The sequence below is a fragment of the Ammodytes marinus genome (assembly GCF_949987685.1).
Source record: "Ammodytes marinus genome assembly, chromosome: 9".
Classification (NCBI taxonomy): domain Eukaryota; kingdom Metazoa; phylum Chordata; class Actinopteri; order Uranoscopiformes; family Ammodytidae; genus Ammodytes; species Ammodytes marinus.
Genome location: NC_137213.1, coordinates 12,749,256 through 12,774,394, shown reverse-complemented (window position 1 = coordinate 12,774,394; position 25,139 = coordinate 12,749,256). Strand labels below are relative to the sequence as shown.

Genomic DNA, 25,139 nt, shown 5'->3' with positions numbered 1-25,139 from the left:
AGCAGGTATAGGGCGGTCGTCCACTGGGTTACAGGATTGGTGGTTAAATGCCCTGCCTTCTGCCACATGTCCAAGTGCCCCTGATTTGCTTGCACCCTGCGTGGTAGCTGCTGCCATCGGTGTATGAGTGTGTGTGTGTGTGTGTGTGTGTGTGTGTGTGAATGGATGAATGAGACAAACCAATGTTAAGTGCTTTGAATCTGAGAAAATCTGTGAAAAGCACTTTATAAGTGGAGTTTACCATAGAAACAAAAGCAAAAAAGAGACAGAAGTAACATAATCTTCAGATCTGTCAGACCTTGTGCTGAAGGAATGGAGAATACAATGAGAGAGTGTATTGAGAGTGAGTTGTGGCACAGGATGAATATGAGATGCTTGTCAATGCTGTGTCTTGTTAACTTCCTGTATATAAAGGGAGGGAGATCTCAGCGTCTGGAAGGCTTTTTCAGATCAATAGTGATCACCGGCATGATCAGCAGGGTCACTGCAGTGGCTTCATTTCATCAATCAATGAGACGCTCCCTGACAGCTCCTCCAATAAGCATGCTTTGTGCAATGATGTGAAGAAGTGGGAGCAACTTTTAATCTAGATGGGTGTTGTTTTTAATAGAAAAATATTAAATTGTTGAACTTAGTTTTTGCAGATGAAATGGCAGGTTAGATGCATCCTCACTTGGAAGCCCCTGAGTGCAAGAATACTATTAATATTTAGATAGAACTGCAGTGTCACTCAATACTACCTGAAGTTACATCCATCTCCCCTCACCGGCTACGTGAGATCACAAGGTTGTTTTAAATCAGTTCAACATTTCACATTTATTCAGTAGGCATTCAAATCTGGAAAAGATGCATTGTGACCTTAGATAGTATATAAAATGACTTTGTGTCATGTTGATTGGGTTTTTGTAATACTCTTTTACTATTGTAGTGTTAAAAATTCTGACTTTTGTCTATGAACTACTGTATCAGTGTTTCTCTCATGCCGCTCAGATGGTAGAGTAATTGTTTTAATAGCTGTGAAGTGAGGTCTTCCTGCTCTCAAAGGTAATAAGATGAGCGGAGGCTATTCTCAGTGCTGCATGGCTTCAGCTGCTTATAGACTTAATCGATGTTGACAACAGCAGGTAGTGCACGCTGTCTGGCAACTAACAGGAAGTAGGCTAATACCAGACGGGTCGGTATGACGACGGGGCATTCTTTTTTTGGCAACAATTTACCTTTGAGTGACTCCACATGACCTCTAGTTACGTCACTCTGTGGGTCTTCCACTGGTTAGAAGATCTATATTCTGAAGCAGTTTGTCACCTTAACAGTTTGCGTTTGTAACATTGTTGTTTTTTAAAGGCGACTTATCAGTCTTTGGCTGTGCTGCAAATCCATATCCAGAAAATACAAACTCTTTTTTAGTCGATTGACACTCGTAACCTTTCTGGAGAAAATAATTGGGAAGCACTGCAGTAAGACTAGAGTGAGTTTTATTAATTTGCAAAGCAGATACAGTATTTCTGATGGCTGCAGACCCTTAATTTGTGGCAATATTGCGATACATAGGAACACACAGGGTACATATTACAACACAGACTCGTGTAAACAGAGAAAGAGGTGAAGTAGTAGAGTGAGGCTGAGGTAGCGGCTGCTCCAAATGATTTAGCATTTTTGTGTGTTCCCCCTGAGGTTTGTCCCAGAAAAACAAAAGCCTTCTATGACACCACATGACACCATGTCTCTTCCCCCGCTCCTCTGTACCAGTAGTGTGCATTTGTAATGCAGCACCCCAATATTTTTCCTTCAGTTTCTTTGTCAAGGATTTGTCAAGCCATTTATCACCATGTTCTCCTTTTTGAGAGTCTTCAAAGGCGCAGTCAGAGATTCTGTAGAACGCTTGTTGTCAAAGTCACCTTTTTGTCAAAATCAGTGAATATCTCCCTTCCTACATTACCCTTCTTGTCTGTAATGTTTGTTTGTTAACAGATAAACCCCAGCGTTAATACACAAGGTAGATAGCCACATGCCAGTTCACCTTTAATTACTGTGAAATTCATAAAGCACAGTGGGTAACCTATTTATAATGTTTTTCATTATTGTCAGCAGCAGGCTATGATGATAAGAATGTGAACAAACATTTTGTATTTAAATGAATGAATCTAACGTCTGTTGCTCAGTCACAGAGATTAATCTGAGCGATAGAGGAGGGAGGAGCAGCATGCTCTGCTGATAAGAATGTGGCTCAACGGGACAGAAAAGTCGCCGTTCCTTTCCCTCTTGGCTTCAATTGCACCTTGTAAGTTGTGACACAGGTGTAATGTAGAGCAGTGGAAAGGTAAAACATCTTTAAACTCAAATGAAAGAATTCCACTGAGAGCACCCCTGTCTTCTTTAATTTTGTTTTTATAAATTATTTATTGCAGAATATCACTCATTTTAAAAAGTACAGTGTGTAATATCATCTAGTGGTGAGATCTTAGATTGCAACACTCTGTCTCTACTCCTCCCGTACAAAGAATTTACAGAAGCTACGGTGGCTTAAGATAGCTTCATCCAACAATGCCTCAAGTCTTTCCACAATATCAAGTGATGAGATAAAGATTGGTTATTTATTTTATAGTACTTCTTCGTCATCCAACCGGTGCATTTTCGGATAACCACTATTTAGAAAATTGCGTAAGGCCGTTAAGTTTGTCCATTCTGTCCTGCTGTAGCAACATGGCCTTGTTCCTGTGAAGATATTAAAGATGTTGTCATTTAAAGGTGACACAACATCCCACTTCTACCAAATCTGTTCTGGAAAAACTGCAATAAATTCTACACACTGCACCTTTAAGTAGTGACAGCTTTGTCGGTCACTTTCCTGTCAAACTTTCTCACCGCGGTGGTAGAATTGCCACTGACCTCATATAGTTTTGGCGTTAAAATCCCATCTCCTCTCATCCCTGTGCCTGTCCTGTGCTATCAGAGGCTGCACAGCGCGACTTTGGCCCGGAGATTGGCACCCCTGCATGGATTAATCCAGCAAGAAGGCCTGTTATAAAACAGCCTGGCGTGTTTCGGTGCACTGACTCGGATTGGGAGAGGAGAGAGAGAGAGATGGAGAGAGAGAGAAGGAGAGAGAGAGAGAACAAGACAAAGAAGCAGAGTGGTATTGTAACGGCTGTAATCAGACTGCTGTAATAGGTGCTGCCCGCCTGCGATATGACCACAGCCCGACAGCTTAGCTCACACACACACACACCTGATATTTACAGTTAACGAGGGCTGGTTGACAGGACCCTCTATTGCTACAGTAATGGGCCCCCAGGAGCAAATCACAGGCCCTGCTTCTGTGTGGTCAGTACGAAGGCGATCAGCGATTGGTCAGGTGATTTTTCATCCCTCTGGCATTAGAAGAAAGGCCCCACTGGTACGTGTAATGAAATGGAACTAATGAAATGTCAACGTGCATAACGGCAGCATCAGGTGATTTATTAGGTGTCCAATGTCCGCTGTGATAAATTCATCTTTCGTCATGGTAAAATGATAATCTTTGGTGCTGGGCCTTCCCTCCTGAGTGAGTACTAGTTATGTATGATTGGACATACAAATCGCCCTCATATCAGATTTCATAAGGAGCCATTGTTATGTTTTTTATATCACATTTCCAAGACATAGCAACTGTTGTGCAAAATAAGCAATAAACAAAAACAATGATTTATATGGTTGCTGATTACTATTCTATTGACCGACTTATTGCAAATTAAACTAAAATGTGCAGCTCTTATTGATATCATATTTTTTTTCATATCTGAACAGTAAATATCAAGCCATACCTAGCAGCTAGTTACCATAGATAAGCATACGGACTGGAGACAGTTGGCCTGGTTCTGTCTAAACGTAACTAGTGGGATGCACGATGCTGCATTGGCTGACACTGTCGTCCTAATCACAGTATTGGCAGCGTTTGCATTGTGTGTGGTAACCCAGGGCTCGAGGGTATCTCCAAGAGACTCTGCAACATTGAGTCTTTTGTTGCCTGAGTGAGAATCACTGCAGAGACACAATTTGTTTCATGTGGGTTCTATCTCAGCGGGAACACTGTTAGGCTTTGAAGAATCTCCTGCTTCTCACTTCATATATATATTCACTTCCCCTCTCCTCTCCTCTGCTGTGGTTCCCTGTTGCAAGAGTGTGAAGGAATCTCATTGACCCAGTTAATATCCTGTGTCTGACTCCACCAATAGGGAGGAGAGCAGGCGCGAGGGAGTCTGTTGTAAGTCGAAATCTGCTGCAGTGACACGCGCCCGTATGAATCTTATCGTCACACAGACACAGCGGCAGTGTGTGCAGCTTGATCAATGTGCAGGAATTCTCCTATTACAAAACTGACAGGACAAGGTGTTATTGCTCATGAATTATTAGTGTTGGAGCGAGAGGTAGCGAGAATTAATGGTTAAAAAAGGTCAGACCTGTGTTGTGAAAAAAATTTGTAACTTGATGACGTTAATGTGTATATTTATCTCAAATGGAATGGCATTTGAAAGATGCTAAACCCGTTTGAAGTGACGCACAGCATTTCAGAAGCAATGACGTTGTCACCCCTAGAGGCAAACTATCTCAGACACGAAGAAAATCATCAATTCTGTATGAAACCCCGGAGTGATGTGTGTTATCAAACCGGAGAGCTGTCCTTTGAAGTTTTAAACACTTTGAAAAATGAAATCCCGCCCCTCCAAGTACGACCATGCTTCATAATTTACATGTTTTAATTTACAGAAGTGTCAAAAAGTAGCCACTTTATAATCACGACGCATCCTGAAATATTCGCTGTGGCAGCAATCAAAACCTGACTTTAGATGTCTTCATAACAAATCAAGGGACATTTTTAAGCAATGCACTTAAGGTCCTCTTAAACACTATAATCTTGACATTTGACTAATGTAATGTAAAACATCCATTCGATTTATTATGGACATTTTTGTTTAATTAGTAAATATACGAAAATAACAATATAATTAACATAATTGAGGTTAAAACTTGCATTTGGGACCCAAAAACAATTATCTTCTGACCTTGGTTTCATTGGTTCAAGTCCATAGTTACTGTCACCTTTGTAGGTCCCTTTGTGGCTTTGCTTTACAGTTAAGATTAATTAAAAACTCATCAAGGCAAAGATAATCCATCAGCTTTGCTCTTAGGTGGTAAATTAACACTGCCTCTACAGATATTTTGGAGCATTCATATTTAATCTAATGCAGGAACACGAAAGCAGGAAGCTCTGTGACGCTGTAGACAAGGTGCTGCTTTTAGCTAAATGCTAACGTGCTCAAAAAGACAATGCTAAAATGCATACGGTAAGCAGAAGTGGTCTAATATTTTACCATGTTCAACAATTTAATTTTAGCAAGCAAGTTCATATAGTGGCCGAATGGTGGTATATCAAATAGTTGAGATATGTCAGACCAACAGAGAGACTGACACTGCTGCTAGCATGTTTAAAAAAGAACAGCACTATATCTCCATCCCACACACAGTTCTTTTCAGGTTAACCTCAATATGAAAACAGCGGAACATCCAAGGCTGTTTTTTCTTGGACGCTTCTCTTCTCCACTGTAACAAATGGTCTAAGCTGTTATATTTCAAGGGGGTCGACAGCAGCTTGGCAGGCTCTCAGTCAGACTGAGTCATTGTATTTCTCAACTTCTCTTCGAAACACTAGGAACAGACAGGCCATCAGAAAAATACAACTCCCAGTAGGTCGCATGCATGCTGTGGCCCTGAGTGATATATAGGCTAGCCCTCGACAAAAGATCTCAGTATTGATTGGAGTTATGGGGCCAAGTTATGCACCACATGAGGAAGGATTTTGGGATCACTTCAGGGCTATTGGGATTTCTGCTAATGGAGGGAAAAGAGGAAGTACTGTTATTGATTTTTATTTTATATTTAACATGGATCAAATGACTGTGTTTAAAAGGAAATATGTACTTTATCACCCAACTCTTTGCTGAACATAGTGAAGCATTTAGCAGTAAAAGAGACATGTTTCTAGTTGCAACATTGTTAAGGCTATGTGTCTGACGAAGTTTTCTGGAGTTCTCCTGCTCCCCCAAATATATCCAGATTAAAAAATACTAAGCCGGAAAAGTGTTGCAATTAATTGAGTAATGGTTATTCTTTATAATGTCAATGTTTTTAGGCCATTTTCTTTTGGAAAAAGTGAATGATGGTGACTTACATTACTTTCCAAACTTTTTGAAAGTACTGAATGTCATTGGTGACCTTGTTTTTTCCCTTTTGGTCATAAACTACTTGCAGCGCTAATTTATATCAAAACTACAGTGATGTAAGCACAAGTTCAGTGTCAGCCCACGGTGCTCCATGTCAAGAACTGTATCTATAACCCCATTTCTAGATGAGACGTGCAGGGTTTGTGTGTGTGTGTGTGTGACTGAATGAGTTCACTTGAAGCGGCAGGTCTGAGTCACAGAGCGAGGTCACTGCTGGTCGCCATGTTCTTCTGGCCAACAGCAGAAGAATGGAAATACATGACTGTGTCGACAGAGATGTGAAGTACAAGCATAGAACTGTAGCAAGAAATACAACATCAGATTCACAGTTTGGGCAGGTATCAAACCTAAAAAAAAAGTATTTGGCACCGAAACTGCTGCAAAAGCAGCCATTCATACCCAGACACTGGTTTCTAACGAATCTCAATTTGTTCCCAATTTGTTCCAACTTTTCACCAATGAGAACTTCCTAAACAAGTTCAGATCTTTGCATGCTTGGTAAAGCTTGCACTTTCCCTTTGAGTCCTCTATCATATATGAAGTGCTCCACTTCGGGCAATTTACTAGCCTTGGATGCTGCATTGGCAAAATCCCCTGAGGCATTTTCTCCATAGAGGTAGATGTATCAGCATGTATGTGTGCATCATGGAAGCCTACAGACTCGTTTGAAGTGAAGTGCGCTGCGCTAGTTATAAGAGATGAGAAAAGCAGACAGATGCTGGCACTTGCAGCTCCCTGTGTGTGTGTGTGTGTGTGTGTGTGTGTGTGTGTGTGTGTGTGTGTGTGTGTGTGTGTGTGTGTGTGTGTGTGTGTGTGTGTGTGTGTGTGTGTGTGTGTGTGTGTGTGTGTGTGTGTGTGTGTGTGTGTGTGTGTGTGTGTGTGTGTGTGTGTGTGTGTGTGTGTGTGTGTGTGTGTGTGTGTGTGTGTGTGTGTGGGGGAGGGGGGGAGGGGGGGTCATGATTAAATGATGACTTCAGCAATGGAGACAGAGACCTGGCTTCATGACTTGACACTGCCTGACGAGACTTCATCAAAAGCTGTGACGACTTTTCCCTGCTCTCACTACTTACTCACTTTAATGTCTGTCTTGTCTCTGCTATACCATTATACAATTTAAAACCAGTTTTCTGAGTAGCTTTCGCCCTGCTTCTTCTTTGTTTTTGATGATTTCCTTTTTCATTAACTGATTGTAACGCTAGGGAGAAGAATATTCATCTGAATTGGAATGATTTAATTCAAAAATGTGAATATGTCTTGCATTATGCAGACATGTAAAACAGCCTGAAATTAATATTTAAACATCAGTTTTATGTATGCAGATTTTTAGTTGTTGTCATCACCATTTTTTTTCAATAATTTAGAATTACTACTAATTCCGACAGTATTTGTGTGTGAATTATAGAAAAATCTCCCAGAATGACTAGGTTGAGTTTTGCCCATAAACTTCATTAACATGTTAAGTGTCTTTATATCAGTTAATTTGCTGGCAGCAGCTTGTTATTTTGTACATGCATATAGTTAGAAGAAAATGACTTGTAGTCTGTTTATACATCTGAAGTGAAACTTCTGAGAAGCAAAACAAAATTTTTTGTGAGAATGTTACTCATTAATTTATATATTTATTATATAGGTACACATGAACATTCTTTAAATTAGGGGGTTGCCTTTAAAACCTTAACCCATTAAGTAAATGTCTAGTAAGGATAATTTGGTGGATGGTTTTATCCAGCAACTCAGCTTCCATTAAACTGAGAAAATCAGTGTCCCACCTTTTGATGTCGGATACCCTCCTTATTCCTTTAAAGTAATAATCTGGTCTGCAGGAAGAGGCTCAACTGTGTCCGCCATCTCCTTCATGCCTGTGAGTAGTGGTCACGCTCAAGAATCAGTATATCCGTCTCCGCTGAGGAAGGAAAAACTCCACAGCTTCAGAAACACATTAGCTGGTATAGCTGTCCCAACTACGGACACAACCCATTTTAAATGAACCTTGGTCCGTTCTGATAAGTGCACGTAACGACCCTTTAGTTTCCTGTGGGCCCTTTGCTGCCACCTGAGCGCAGAGTTCATTATATTTTACAACGACTCGTGGTTGCTCGCGTGTCCGCTGGGCTTTGGTAATAACACAGTATGTTCAAATGTCACTTTTCTTCCATTTTATTGGCTCCCCTCCTTATTCAAGCCACAAAGGACGCCATGTGTGCACAGAGTGGAGGTCCCTCCCTCTTATTACCAGGCCATTGTGAATTATTTTGACACTCACACAAGGGGACAGTGAAGTGGCACGGGGTGAGGACGACCTCATTATCAGCCAGCTGGACAGCCCAGCCCGTACACTCATACACACCCCACTAATTCTAACCCACATCCCCCTTCCTCAAACCCTCCTTTCATAGATAAAAATAACGTCTTGTTGTCTGCTTGCCATAAGGGCCCATAGGGAGACTCGTCCCTTGGTTACACCTACAGAGTCCCCGATAGACTGATGAAAGTGTATCATCGTACGGTTAAAAGGTTGTATTTATCCGTGCCTTATTACCATATACACATATGATCACAGAATGAAGAACCCAGTCTCTTCAAAAACAACTTTGCCTCATGCTAATTATGAACAGTAAATTAACTTAGAGATGGTTGCAGTCAGTAGCTAGATGGCAATCATTGGGCTGAAGGATAATAAGCTGCTGATAAAGGCTTAATTACAGCCCGGCAGCCATCTTGAAAAGGCTGTTTACAGAAACAATCCGATATAGCACAGAGGCTAAATGGGCTTATTGTGTTTTCCACTGTTACATTGGAACAAGATTTCGATCCAGTGAATTCAATTGTCTGATCTTGGGGATTCTATCGAGGTAGTTTATGTTTCTAAGTTATCTGTTATTATGAGCTCTGACAACCTTGAGATGTCTGCAGGTCTAACATTGATGAGTAATATATAAACTTATACTAATCAGGCTTTAGGTAGACAGAACAAACTTATAATAGTAATTTATTGGTGGTTTTGGGCTTATAGTGGCATTTTTTTTTAAGTAAGGAAAAATATAAAATCCTCAGCTTTATCCTTAGCTGCCATGGCAATGTTTCTAAAAGAGAGTTGCATTTTACAGAGTAGGCAAACAGCTGAAACTTTATCCCACATTTTGCTGTCTGTGTTGAGTCCAAAATGTTGCCTCACATTACTTCCTATTATTATGTCCTGTACTTATCTATTCAGCAAGAGTCACTATTTTCCTCTATTTCCCATTAAGCCCCCTGAAAATTTCCGGCTTCAAATCTCAACTGCATCCATTATAATCATATCAATCAATCTATCTATCTATCTATCTATCTATCTATCTATCTATCTATCTATCTATCTATCTATCTATCTATCTATCTATCTATCTATCTATCTATCTATCTATCTATCTATCTATCTATCTATCTATCTATCTATCTATCTATCTATCTATCTATCTATCTATCTATCTATCTATCTATCTATCTATCTATCTATCTATCTATCTATCTATCTATCTATCTATCTATCTATCTATCTACCTATCTACCTATCTACCTATCTATCTTTAACGTTACATGAAAAAAGAAAAAAAGAGAGTTGGTCCGTGCTCTTTACATGTCTGAGCTGTAGTATGTATATGTGTTATGGCAGGACCAGCATGTTGAAATGCAGTATCTCTTTCCACTTGTGATCCCTCAGCATTATTGTGCCCGGGGGCTGCAGTCAAGTGAAGCTCTCCTATCGTATCCATCTCCTCTGTACGTTGTACCCTCTCCACATGTCTTTGTCTCTGTCTCTCTCTGTCTCTCTCTCTCTCTGTCTCTCTCTCTTCTCTCTCTCTCTCTCTCTCTCTCTCTCTCTCTCTCTCTCTCTCTCTCTCTCTCTCTCTCTCTCTCTCTCTCTCTCTCTCTCTCTCTCTCTCTCTCTCTCTCTCTCTCTCTCTCTCTCTCTCTCTCTCTCTCTCTCTCTCTCTCTCTCTCTCTCTCTCTCTGTACGGCACACACAGCACTGGCCCGCTGCCAGCCTGCCATCCCAGAATATACTCTGCAGACCTGCTGAGGAGTTTTGGAGGCAGATGTCTTCCTCCCTCCTCCTGGCCTGTCTGGGCCACAGTGTCATTTACAGCTATTAGTGTTGATCCACAAATGGGACAGTCTATGTTTCCATTCACACGTTTTTTATGCAAATGTAGTAATATTGAATTTAAAATGCCGTATGGAAAGAGTAAAATTCATTTGAATTGTATGAATATTGACAAGTGTGTAAATTCGATCTCATTGGATTTTCTCTTAAAAGGTAAAGGGCTTATGCAATCATCGCTGATGGAAGGGTTATTTGTTTCGTAGAATTTTGACGTGCATCTGCATCATAGCACCTTTTTTGATACCGTTGTTCCATCCATTTTGGCAACCAAACTTTTGTTGACAGATGTTAGCTTGAAGGTTGTGCGATTCAGTGCGAAATAAATGGAAATGTCTTCAAATGTCTGAAATCTATTCGATATAACAATTGGATCACGAAAAAGCGTGTGACAACATTTAATTGCTTTAAAACCATTGGATGGAAACACACTTTCAACGGCTTTATTCAAATGAATGTTTTAGAGAACTTCAGAGAATTCTATTGACAAGTGGAAGGAACCTTGGTGTGTGAGTGACAGATTTGATTTTTAAAAATGTTGTGTAGCCTCCCCTTACAGCCGCAGGTGTGAACTGTGTTTGAGCGGGCAGGCTTTTTCAGATTTGGCTGTGCTTTAGAAGATGACCTCGAGACAGAACAGTAGAGTGAATGCCTTTCATAAATATTGGCCTCTTTTTGTCACCTGTGTCTCCCTTGGGGTGGGCTTTAGCTGATTCTGCATTCTCTTTTAACAGTCCTGTAGCTCTTTCATAGTTACGCACTTTCCCACCTGGGAGCTGCCCTCTACACAGAGGGCTAGGTAATCACTGTCAAAAGGGGATTGTGAAGCTTATTCTTTTTCCTTTATATCAGAGTTGGTTTGATCCTTGAGGCTAAGGTTGCCACCTACGCGTTGCCTTTATTGGCATTTTGCCCTTGTAGCCTTCTAGACAAATGAAGGGTGTTACCATGCTTTTGTGGGTTTCGCTATGACGTTTGATATTTAATGGTCAAACAGAAAGGATTTTACAACTAGGACAATAAAGTAAGGAAACACGTTTATGAGACATTGTTTGATATAAATGGATGAGCCTCTTGACAATGTGCATATTTGCTTTCTTACTCAGAGTTATATAAGAAGATCAATACTCTTGCGTCTGTGCACCAAATACCAATCCAAAGCCAGGAGGCAATTTGCTTAGCATAGCATAAAGACTGGAAACAGGGTGGAAAAATAGCTAGTCGAGCGTTCCTCTAATTTAATAAGTTATCCTTTTGCCCGGTGCTGTTATCCATCGTCTCTGCTGCTGCCTTACATCATCATAGCTTTGTTAAGACCCCAGGAAGTCTGTTGACCCAGCATGTATCTCCCCATAAAACTACAAATTGTTGTTTTCACATTTGTGTTTGCATTCTAGCTGTTTCATTCTGCTGGTGTCTTCATGCCTTAAGCAAAGCTAATCGCCTCCTGGCTCAATCTCTAGTATATCTCTAAATAGAGAACATTTTTAATCAAGAAAGCAAATTAGTGTTTTTCCCTAAATATCATCATTTTATTTTAATAATTTAAATCTGCATGGCAACAGCCTGTAGCTTTTACACACAGATAGCTCGAAGGATATGAGTCTATTATACCTTATACAGCCTTCAAAACTCAGCTTCGAGATACATTTGCATTGGTTTCAGGTGGTGATTTTTCCATCCTGAAAAAAAGAGAAGAATTTTAAGGGGAAACACTGATTGATTTACATGTAGATTTGAAGTTGAAGACATAACGTGTTTGCCCCGAACTTAATTATAATAAAATTAAATTCAAACATTTAAAATATGTTTCACTTTTATGCAAAATAAAGACAGTTTCTATTCATTTTTCCTGTCTCTGTGCTGGAAATCTCTTCACAATGCTTTTGTGTACTGTGGTTGCTTCGTCCCGCCTCACTGTCTCTTCATGTCCCTTTTATAACAGAAATATCAATCACCACTTCCCCCTCCCGGCCTCCAGCAGTTTGGGACCCCTGTCTCCCTGTTGGATTACACCACCAGCTCTCAAACAGGGCCAACAGGGGGTGAGAGGTTGCCAGTTCTGCACTTGTCAACCCTTTATATCAGCAAGACGGCTAAATTAGGCACCACAGCAGCTCCTTGTTAATCATAGCTACTTCTAGTGAGTCAGTTTGTTCTTTAAAGCAACAGTGTTTGATGAGAGTTTCAAGGCATCCCAATTTTTAAAGATCTAGTTTTCTGGGGTAATATATTTCCATACCGGCTAATTAGCTAACAGAAACAATGTTAATGGCGTACTTGGTGTGGAAAGGTGCACTCAGTATAGATCTAAGTGCTGAAATAAATGCCCCCCATTCTAATTTTAATTTTAATTTTAATTTTTAAACCTATGGTGCGTACACAAGTGCATACATGTTAGCAAGCATAATGATGTTAGCTGTGGTGTGTTTTTTTTTAAACTTCCAAGACAATATCAATCAAACAGCTCTAAAGTAGCATCTTTTTTCCTTGGATTTTCTGAAAATGTAGTCAGTTACTTGATTTCTTTGGGACCACAATTGATCCTTCCAGTCAGTTTCTACTCATTAGGCTACTTAAAATGTAACTGAATCAATGTTCCAATTCTCTGTGTTTTAACAAGCTCTTCTTCTCAGTCGTCCTTTACGTCCAAGATCAGACATCTTTAAGTTCTTTGCCGTCTCAAACCATCAATTACCCTGGTAGGCAAGGAAAGATGGACAGCCCAGCCAGGCGATGGCTCATTAAGTTCTGTGAGAAGATTTCCTGGCTGTATAACTGTTCACAAGGCAACACAACCAGTGTAGCTTCTATACTGTATATCTATCTATCTATCTATCCATCTATCCCTCTATCCATCTATCCATCTACATATACGTATTACAGTACACAAGTATTATAGTTAAATAAAAGTGAGAAGTGCAAATGTCGCTAAATAAGTGGTTCCCAAGCTAAAAGTCAGCAGCTCTCCAAGGTGTTACAAGACAAACTTGAGGGCTGAAAACACAATATACTGGAGAGAAGACAAGACAGGCTTTTGATACATAGAAGATTACTGTATTTTTTTCTGACTTCCATCTAATATTTTCTTGTTTACTTACTGAAAACTGGATACCTATACAGTTACTCTGGACTTAATAAAATATGCAATACCTGACAAGGAACTGCAAGTACACAAAGGCTTCATTTTAAGGAGTACTAGCTTATCTAGAAAATAATCAGCAAAACATGTAAAGAAAGATCTGAGGAAATAAAAAAAACCTGAGGATTATAAGATTAATCAGATTCTTAAGAATGAACTATTAATTGGTATTGGCAGTAGAAGTGTCCTCTTTGGTGCCGGCTCCGTCATATAAACAGGTTGCATACCCCGAAAAGGCTGCTGTATGAACATCGTGCCCTCTCTCTTGTCTGTCCCCACCTGGTATTAATATGCCGTTATCTTGATAAAGATAGCACAGGATCCTCACCGCCTCTCTCTTTGCTTAATTCAAATCTCTCTTTTGCTGTTGCAAATCAGTAGAAGGCTTCCAAATATATCGCTAAAGCTCTGGAGCTGTGCCTGTTATGTGTTAGTGTTGCTTATTCAGAAAATGCAGGGTTTCTTTGCTGCAAGACACATTGGATAGAGCTGGGGCTGAACTGGCTAAAGTGACAGAATATAAATGAGTGTGGCCAGTGTGCGTGTCGTGAAGGGACCTGGAGGTAAAGCTCATTGTAATTATTATACGTTTCAGAGAAGCTAAAGCTGCTAATGGGAATGCGCTCACCGAAGTGTGTAGCCCTCCACTCCGCTATCCTCCTCCCTCCTTACCGTGGGATCTGCCGACTCAGCACTACAGTAGTGAAGCACACACACACACGTACCCAATCACACACACACACACACATACACACACAAGCAATCACATGGCAGATCTCGAGTTAAACCTGATTCCCTGTGGAGGACATTACTCTGCAGCTCTTCATGTTTGCTGAATTGTTTACCCCTCATCCTCTAATCAAGAAAATAGCAAATGATTATTAGCAGCTAATTACTGCATCCTGGGGTTTGTTTCAAATCAGCATCAGACAGCAACACCTCTGTTCTGCACGAAGGATTAGATTAAATTAACTTCAATGTCTTTCTGACTATCTCACCTAAAAGTTGTCTCAACCTTGAGACAACTTATTTTGGTGTGCGGCCGTTGGCTCCATTGCATAGTGTTGTCTGCGAGTGGCATGCCATGGCTGTCTTGGTTGTTCGGGGAGATTTTGTAAAGCGTGAGTGAAAGTGGAGTGACACGTCCCATAAAAGCTCTTTTGTGCTTGTCTTTAATGCATGTCGGGTCCCAGACTGGGGTCAGGACCGGCTTAGTGGAGAGGAACAGTAGCCTATGGGAGTGACCCACCGCTGTTCACACGCAAGACCTCCTGCAGACCCCCACACACACACACATACCCATACACACTCTCACAGCCACACATACACACACACACACACACACACACACACACACACACACACACACACACACACATACCCATACATACTCTCACAGCCACACACACACATACACATATGCACACACATACGCAAACGTTTAGTTAGACAGACACCCGCCCATACACACACAAATAAGCAAACATAAAGTAACACACACACACACACACACACACACACAGGGAATATTGTGCTCATGTTGTCGCACAGGGTGATATATAACCTGTGCAATGTCAGCATATGTTGCTATAGCTACCAGGGTCGATTCCTAAGACAATTACTGTAATGTTTTCTCAATCTACAGGCTGCCAACGGGACATGCTACAAGTCTCTAGTGGGAACCCAAGAGTAGCGGCACTGTTGACATAATCTTATTTAACACATTTGTTAATTCACAACTTTTATTACCATAGGTTTATTGTGAAAGCATCAATAAGCTGTAATGTATTCTACAATGCATCTGTTTCCTAGTATGGATCTTGTTTTTAGGTTCATCAGCAACATTAGTTAGTTCTGTGTTTGCCTCTCTTTGTCTGTTATCAAGATATCTTTAAAAGTTATAATTGAATTTGGCTGAAAATCTGTTTGGTTGACGGATAGTTCTTAGTCTGATGATCAGTTAATTTGATTTTTGCGATGATACTGATCATGGATTTCCTGCATTAGAGTTTACGATGATCATATGTCAGCCATAATTGTTATGCTGCATTTAAGGGCTGAATGAAGGAGCTGGCAGCTTTTTTTTGCAAAACGCTCTGTTGAGGTGCATTAAGGATGCATAACGTTTTCTAAAATGTATTAAACTTTATGTGTTGAATTATCTTTTAACACACTGTGCATTTCCCATGGTTGAAAACTTTCCACACTCTTTTGATATAAATGGAATTTATATTTAGACTGTTAGGTGCAGGCAAGAGTTCATTTCCAAGGTTCTCCTATTAAACGATGCTTTTCAGTGTTCCCACTGGACTGAGAAAGAAAAACCTTGAGTTCTTTAATTAAAGAAACTATATAACAAGAAGATATTTGAAAATAAACGGCCTTAAAAATTGAAGAAAATAACATTTCCTCTAGCAACCAAAGTCAACGATAAGCTCTAACTTTCTGCTGCCTCCCTCCAAAATGATGATGAATATTTGTTTTAGCAGCAGTTGAAATAAAATTATTCAATATATTTATTGTCTTGAATGAAATCTTGAATCATTGCAATGATGTCTTTTACAACATGTGTTTTCCAACTCCTGATGAATATATCTGTCTCTTTAGCTGCTAAATTTGATTTTATGGCATTCATGGCAACCACTTGGCTATCATGGAGCTCCAACCATCAGTATTATTATAAAAGCATTGATAAGTGTAGCTCTAGCATGTGTAGGAAACCCATATGATTTATTTTTTGCTGGGATTTCTGCCAAAATGTTTTAGATTTCGCAAAGTAAACAATATTTTCTAATGTTCTTAACATTAATGTGTGGGAGGTTTGACGCGCAGCCCATATTCTTGGCATCCTTTGCAAAGCTCTGCCTCTGCATTCAAATGTGTTTGTCTCTCAGTGCTAACAACAAGGATTTCACATTAATACCCTACAGTGGTGGAGAGAGCACTCTCTTGACAGATATTGATGCCAAGAGGCACTGGCGATGGCTAGGCCAAGAGCCTGTTTACAAGATGCTCACAACCGCTGGGGATGGCCTGACATTGGAGTGACCTCCGAGAAAGAGTGCTGCATTCAGCCTGTCTCACTGCCAAACGTATGCATACACTGGCAGATATGGAACCCACCAACCTGATCAGCAGGACTATAAGTCGGGCACAAACTGACGAAAGCACAGAAAAAGAAAAAAAATCACGCACCAACACGTTCTCAGACTGATGACTGCAGTTGTAGTCTACATGCGTGTGCACACAAGACACACGTGCACTTTAGCTGAGCAGCGCACTCTACCGGATTACATTAATTCAGTTAGCTGTGATTGGTTTAGGGATTTTTGAAATATCACTTCCACAGCTATTTTGCAGGAGCCTCACCGTAGTAGCCGGCAGCGGGGTTACTTTGCACACCATTTTTTTTCAACTGCAAATTGAATCCCAATTTGTTGCATGGTGTTCATATTCGCCTGGTGAAGCATATCCAGATGCGTTATATTTAGACTGCAAAAGGCCTCCTGCAGGTGCTGCAAGCCAAAGATTGATCGTCCTTACAAAAATAACTCTGTGCCAGTAAATCACTGTGCAGCGGGAGCTTGAAAAGAAAACTCTTGCACGTTAGAATTTGTCCTTGGTTGGAGACAAAATTCAATTAAACGATGAGACCAGAGCATGTGCCACTTGTATGCATTCATTTTGAGTGTGTGTGTGCCGCTGTATTAATTAATTTATTGAAACGGATTACCGATTCCAGATTGAGCGCTCATTCATCTAGATCTCACTAATATAATCTGCCTCTAAACATTTCATAGCGACTTATCTCTCTGAGCTCTCCCGCAGGGTGGGCCATATTTATTCTGTTGTGTTGGAGTCTTATAGGCTCCTCTGTTGGGGCAGAGAGAGGGGTTTATCTGCATCCAGCGGCCGTCATTGCAGCAATCTTTTTGTGCTCTAGTCCCCTAACCCCCTCCCCCTCCTCGTTTGGGCCGGTCACACCACCACACTTCATGTTAAATCCCATTACCCACGCCAGACGCCGCACTCTCTCTACACCGTGTTACAGTCGTCGAGCAAAATCATAAATAGGCCAAGCTGTTGAGTACAGATGCTGCCGAAAATACACTCGCCGTGTTCCCATTCTTACTCATCCTCCACCCCTAGAAATTATATTTGGTCCCCACATTGGATTTTGTGTTTGGTGTGACGCACACAGCCGTGTCAGTGTGCACAATATTCACCTTATTCCCATGTGAACATGTGTTTTTTCCAAGATTACTTAGATGGTTGCAGCAGCATGTTTTTCCTTCCGTACCCAGTAGCCTAACCTATAAAACTATGTGCTTTTACACATCTGTTGAATATAGACCTGGCAGCCTAATGACACTAATGGATGCCACATTCAGTGCCACACTTACTGTACAAACACGCCACGTAATGGGGACCTGTGACACTTGTGAAGAGTGGATCAATCAAAGTAATTCTTTTTAACATAAACACAGTGACAAACATCATGCACATTCCTGGTGTCATCATTTTAAATGCTTAATTAAAGTGGCTACATGGAACTTTCAGTTTTTGTTGATTCTGGTGCCACTTGGACAAAGTGTTTACAGATCTTTGCTACCGCGTCCTGGCATCGTATGCATTTGTTTTTAATCTTAAAATTGAACCTGGCTCTGCTGTTGTTGCACCACACACCAGTGTTACATACCGTAGTGCATTGCGATGGTCAAATCAAAACATTCAAAAGCAAACTCCTGAAGAGTAATTCTTGTTTTCACTTGACTTAGAAGTTCATAACTCAAACTACCACTCACACAATCATCCGCCCTTGATATTTTCAAATGTGCGAGAGGTAAAAGGATTAGGAGGATGGAGAGAACAAGGTGGGGAATGAGACCAAGAATGGATGGCGTGGTGAGGAGAGAGGTACAGGAGAAAGACGGATAAATATAGACAATCAGACAAAGTCAGTCAGTCAGTCAGTCAGTCAGTCAGTCAGTCAGTCAGTCAGTCAGTCAGTCAGTCAGTCAGTCAGTCAGTGCCGCAGTGCCTGGTTCATTCAGTCCCACAGCAGGGTAACAACTGTGTAACTACAATCTGCTAATCCCGAGGCTGGCAGGGCCCCAGGGGAGGAACCAGCACTACAGCCGGCTCCAACACCAGCTGCCTGCTGCCTGCCAACCGGCATGACTGCATCACTGACTGCCACTTACCCCCATGCTAACAGGCTGCAGGGAGCAGTGCATTCAGATGGTGATGTCTGTGTGTGATTGTCCCTGTGTGTGCTTTCATGGTGGGAGTGAGGTGCAATTGTTTGTTAAAGTGGAAGAAAAGCAGTCACATAAAGGACGACGAAGTGTGTGTGTGTGTGTGTGTGTGTGTGTGTGTGTGTGTGTGTGTGTGTGTGTGTGTGTGTGTGTGTGTGTGTGTGTGTGTGTGTGTGTGTGTGTGTGTGTGTGTGTGTGTGTGTGTGTGTGTGTGTGTGTGTGTGTGTGTGTGTGTGTGTGTGTGTGTGTGTGTGTGTGTGTGTGTGTGTGTGTGTGTGTGTGTGTGTGTGTGTGTGTGTGTGTGTGTGTGTGTGTGTGTGTGTGTGTGTGTGTGCTGCAGTTTAGGGGTTTAGTCGATGCAACAAACCCTTAGAGGCAGCACGGCTCAGTGGTTCGGTCAAATTTCAATATGTGGAGCTTTAGTCATGCTCAGTATCTGGTTGTGTGAGATATAGCCTACAGATATTAGGAAAACAATTATTGTTGATGTTGTGTTAATAATCACTAATAGCAGCTTGAGGCTGAAAGCATATTACAGCTCAATCTCAGACTGTACTGTCATTGGTGGAGATGCATTGTGGTTAATGTAGGCACCAGGTTTTGACAGGGAAGACGAATGAGTAGGGGAAAAAATACAATATATCTGGTTCTGCTGCATCAATTTTGATTTTTTTTTTTAAACTTCCAATAGTTGTTAATGTTATATGAGTGCAATGCAAAGCTGTTGGAGACGCTTTTAAGGGCAATACATTGAAAGGAAGGGGGCGGGGACAGAATTGACGAACACATTAACTGTTTAGTACCTTATACCTGTAACCCTGCAGTTAAGTTTTCTCTATTGCACTTTTGTGTCTCATCTTACTCTGTTAATGTGACTTCGCTTAGTGAAATGCTAATCTTAATGACCCTGTTCAGCCTAATTAGGATTGTGGGGGTATGAGAGGGATACTCTATTATTCAGGTTTGTTTTGCTCTTGTGTGCATTTACATTTAACAGCAAATCTTTTGAAGTGTGACAGTAGCATATTTTCTTTTCTTAGGGGTAGCTATCACTGATGCTCAAATTCAAGTTTTATTCCTGTAAATTCAAATCATATTCGTACTTAGCATCATTAGAATGCTTTGAAAGGTAATTGATCAGTATATTATTTCAGCTCCGTAACTCTCTGATCACACTGTTGTTTCGGGGAGCCTCAAGCTGACTTATGTACACAGTAAAACAGCGATCCCTACTTGTGGCGGTCTGGGGTTGTGAGGAGCTCTACACAAGATGCCGTCTAATCCGCTGTCTCCCCTGAGAGATTAGCTCTGTCACCAGGGCTGGGAATTAAACCAGTGACTGAGTGTTGGAGATAGTGACATGGACACAAAGCTGGGACTGGGACTGGGACTGTGTGTGTGCGTGCGTGCGTGCGTGCGTGCGTGCGTGCGTGCGTGCGTGCGTGCGTGCGTGCGTGCGTGCGTGCGTGCGTGCGTGCGTGCGTGTTGGGATTTACACATCTGATGGAGTGGGTAAATAAATAACTGGAGTAAACCATCAATTACAAAGATGTCATCATCCAATGAAAACAATTTTAGTATTGGAGAGGATTCCCGAGGCTGGAGTGGGTTATTTGATTGTGCACCAATATGGAGTGAGAAGGATTATAGGAAAATATGAGCAGAGGTGCAGACACCTTGCCACGATGTGAACGGTGGAAATATGTCATCACCACCCTCTGTCAATTTGACCTGTTACTATTTGGGATGTGCAAAATCAAATCTGTTTTTCTTCCTTCAAAGGGGAAACCAGAAAGTTTGGGCTGTGACACGATCAAACGACATGTCAAATGCATCATGTAATTCATGCTAGGAAAAAAAAACTTCAAAACTTGTTCATTTTCTATCAGCCGTTCTGAATTAGGCCCAAAGGGGATTTCTGTCTTTGAATGCAACACAAACTGTGAATGCAACAAGAGAAGCTTGAAACTCAGAAATTCTGTGTTTTCGTCAGTTGATGAAATTAAAAAATCAGGAATATGTTGATCGTAAAACATAACAACGCATTGTACAATAAAACATTTAAAAAAATAGTTATCTTCATCATAAAGTCGCTTTTTGTAACAGTTAATAACAAAAAGCAGATAAATGTATTATATATTTCGTTCAGGCTGTTTATTACAAAATGCGTCAAATATTACATAATGCGGGTGTTGTAACATAATGAAGTGAAAACGTATGCTGTCTTGTAAAAATTTTTTATGTTTCATACTTACAAACTATAAAAGAGTATTATGTACTAGAGGTGTCTAAATTAAATTTTTCGGTCATACACATTTGTTCTAGTGCTTCTGGGAATTTCTAATCACAACTCAGGAGTAAAAAAATTGGGCAAATTGTGCAGATCAAAAAACATCTTCAAAAAAGGATGCAAAAAGCATTCCCTGAAACCACCACAGCCCTCACACTGTGGCTGTGTTCATGTTTTGATGGCGTTTCCAAGTTGGCGCTCCCTTCCTGTGGCAGAGCCAGTGACTGACTCAAGGTCCGTCCCCACTCGAGGGCAAAACAGGTTCACCCTCACACTTTCCGTCCGTCTGGCCAGGAATGATTCACACTGTCCTACTGCTCTATTTTAGCTGGCTACAGGCGTGTACATTGAAGAGGTTGCTCTGTACAGAGTAGAAAATGAGAGAGGCGCAAAAGAAGGCTGTTGTAGCCTTAAAAAGAAGCAAAACCAATTCATTCACATACATAAAAGAAGTTCAAATACAATTGGAGAATGCAAAATATGATCATATAAAAAAACACAAGAATAAATTGCCAACAACATTCAACTCCACAAAGGCCTTTTATGCCCAAAGTGTAAGTACATTTATCAACCTATTCACAAGCAAACTGACATCTATTGTACCTGCAGTCTTCAACACCTTCCTGAAGGACATTGACGTAAAGTTGTTATAATTATGTTTCGAGTCATTAGCCTCTGTCAGGCATGCTGCCCTTAACAAGTTGGTCTAACTTCTCTGTCACAAAGAAACAGTCATAAACACCTTTAACAGAGTCTGAATTAAAATAATCAATTTACCACCTGCAATTTGATAACCATTAGTTTTTTTCAGTCATTTAATTTTTGCTTATTTTTGTCTTATTCTCCTTGTTTTAAATCATTGTGAATTGTAGTAGGAGTTCATGACAAATATGCCTGTGACCCTGAGCTCCGACATATTAATATCAAGTTATGCCTCCTAGAAAGAAGCCCAGAGTAAATGATCACCAGCACCTTTAAATAACTCATGGAAACTGCATAGGCAGCAAACTGTTCCTGGAATACAGGTTCTCATTTGAAAGCTCTGTGCTCTGCATTTATAGAGAGGAATTTCTTCTCCTTCATTTCTTCTTTTTTTCCCTTTCTCTCGATGCTTGTAGATCATATATACAGACTATGTTGTGTAGATATTGTCCCTGAGTTATAATGTGCCGCTGCAGCTGATGGTGAAATAAGCAGAGAGTACAGGCTTGATAAAAAGAATGAATGATTTTATTAGTCGGCGAGACTAAGCTGGCGTGCAGAAGGCCATGTTTTTTTTTTATCCGGGCTTTGCGTGCGATGCCTAGTATTAGCTTGAGGACAGATTTCCCTCGCTGGACGGCCAGATGTGAAAGTGCCATGTGTCACTACTATATATCTGAGCTGGGATAAGACGTCTGTCACATTGAGCTCTGAATGGGATCCTGGTGCTTCATACACCACAAGTCAAGACACGATGGAAAATCCTCATCATCTGTGCATTTTTCTGAACTTAATACTGTGCAGATTTGGCTGACGTTGAAGATTTACTTAGCAAACATGTTTACAAGTAGTGTCCATTCACTCTTCCCCCCTCCTCCACTAACACTCATGGAAGTCATGGTAACCAGATGTTGGCCTTGAATACTGGCTTTTACCACTACTATGATCATGAATCAAACCGTAATTACATCATACGATTTGTAATCTGCATTAGAGTAAATACTTCCCTATTAGACTTTGCTTTGACTGAAGTTGGAAAATGTTATGTAAGAAGTCCATAGAGATTAATGCTCTTCTGGTGTTATGTGTGATCCATGAGTACTATGATGGATCATAATAATTCCAATACAGACATGTCTGTATAGGCACTGGCTTTGTGATATATGGAAATATAAATTGCATCTTAAAGCTGCAGAGATCCTCACTATTGAATTAACAAAGCCTTTTTTTATTGCTTTTTCGTTTCTGTGTGCTGGTTTATATGATTTTCGCTTCTTCTTGCAGCACCGATAATGTGGAAATAATATTTGAATACCTGTTAAGTCCATATGTTTATAAAGAATTTTGTATAAACCAATTTTTCTTTGTTCTGTTACAGACTGCAATGAGGAGACGAGGAAGCAGGGAAACATTTAAAGACAAGAGGTCCTCAAGTCAGGTAAAAACTTATTTATTTTTTTAAATTCACACCTAATTCAAAATCCCAAAAAATTATTAAATGCACTACAGTAGAAGTTAGGTAATACTCAATATTTTTCTCATCATCAACAAAACAAAAATAAACAGAAACCTGAACTATATATCTTTATTTATTATTTTCTCTGTGCTATAAAGCTTTATTTATGTCCAAAAAAATTTAGTTAGGGAAGGTACAAAGTATGAACTACTATTTACGAAGAACACATTGTTTGGTTTGGATTTGTTGACAATAACAAAAGTATAAAATAGCCATGTACACAATATACATATTCTATACTTTGAAGATTTTTTAATTTCGGTATCCTCACCCCTGTCACCTTGCCAGGAGGACAGTGCAGACCTCCGGTGCCAGCTCCAGTTCTCCAAGGAGGAGTCCAGCCTGATGAGGAAGAAAATGGCGAAGCTCGGCCGCGAGAAAGACGAACTGGAACAAGAGCTGCAGAAGTACAAGTCTGTCTACGGGGATGTGGACAGTCCCCTCGCCCTCACAGAGTGCTCCGGAGGCGGCCCGCACACCACCAGAGAGGCAGAGCTGCGGTTACGACTCAAGCTGGTGGAGGAGGAGGCCAACATCCTGGGCAGAAAGATCGTGGAGCTTGAAGTGGAGAACCGTAGCTTGCGGTCCGAAAACGAAGACATCCGCTGCCAGTACGAGAGAGACTGCTTCGGGAGGGAACCTTTCTCCAGCATGCCCTCATCCCCATATGGCGGTGATGCGCTCGATTCGGCGAGTGAGCTACGTCGCCATTTGCAATTTGTCGAGGAAGAGGCCGAACTTCTGCGGCGCTCCATTTCGGAGATTGAGGACCACAATAGGCAACTGACATCTGAACTTAATCGCTTTAAATTCGGCCCTAGTAGCAGTAGCTCTGTTGGAGAAGATGGTAGTGAAGTAGTATTGTTCAAACCAGGTAATGGCGGAAATGGTAGCAGTGGAATAATGATAGAAGAGCTTAAATCAGCCAGAATGCAAATCAACGAACTGAGCGGAAAGGTAATGAAGCTCCAATACGAGAACCGAGTGCTTATGTCCAACGTCCAGCGATGCGATCTAGCCGCGCACCTGGGCATGCGTACGGGAAGCCCTCGAGACAGCGATGCAGATAGTGATGCTGGTCGTAGAGAAGCCGCAGAGGAAGAGGAGGCAGGGCGGCTTCTACTACTCCAGCCGAAGAGAGAGGGCCCGATTGGGGGAGAGAGCGACTCCGAAGACCTGTTTGAGAAGACGGCCACCACCTCAGGGTTCGGAAGCAGCATCAAACCGTCGGACGGCAGTGAGCTGAGCGCACTCGAGATGGCCAACCGCAGACGTGAAGAACGTGAGTCCTTCACTAATGTTAAACGGGAGGCTGATAGGCTGGGGAAGACCGTGGACCGACTGATCACCGATACAGATAGTCTGGTCTTTGAGGGAAGGTTAATAGTAACAACGGGAGAGATTATGGAAGGGGATGAGGAGTCTGGGAATAAACCAGACACTCAAGTCTTGGACACCATCAACACTCGCATGAAGGCTTTTCGCACAGAGCTACACATCTTCATGGAGAAGCTGGACCATGTAGGTGAAGGATTGAGAGAAAGGACGGATGATCTGTCGCCCATGCCGAACCTAACGGAGTCCAGCAGCTTCCTGTCCACGGTCACATCCATGTCCCGCGACTCTCCTATCGGCACCTTTGGTAGAGACCTGGTCACGGACTTCCAGGTAAATTCAATGGCAATACTCCTTCTGATCTTTCCCAATGTTCCTCTGGTGTTATCCCTTTAGATCTTTTCTTTCTGTGGCTGCCTCGTTATTTTGCAAAAGCACAAAAATCAATAATATCGCAGAAGGTCTGTCATTAATGATCAGGAAAAAGTCAATCCT

General features: G+C 41.2%; 1 protein-coding gene across 1 annotated transcript in view; it reads left to right on the top strand.

Annotated features, from left to right (window-relative positions):
• mtcl1 (microtubule crosslinking factor 1) overlaps positions 1-25,139 on the top strand; it is a 60,182-nt gene that overhangs the window by 5,872 nt on the left and 29,171 nt on the right. The window contains exons 4-5 of the mRNA XM_080033517.1: positions 23,172-23,231; positions 23,598-24,977. Of these exons, the coding sequence (XP_079889643.1) occupies positions 23,172-23,231; positions 23,598-24,977 (1,440 nt within the window). The remainder of the gene's footprint in view (positions 1-23,171; positions 23,232-23,597; positions 24,978-25,139) is intronic.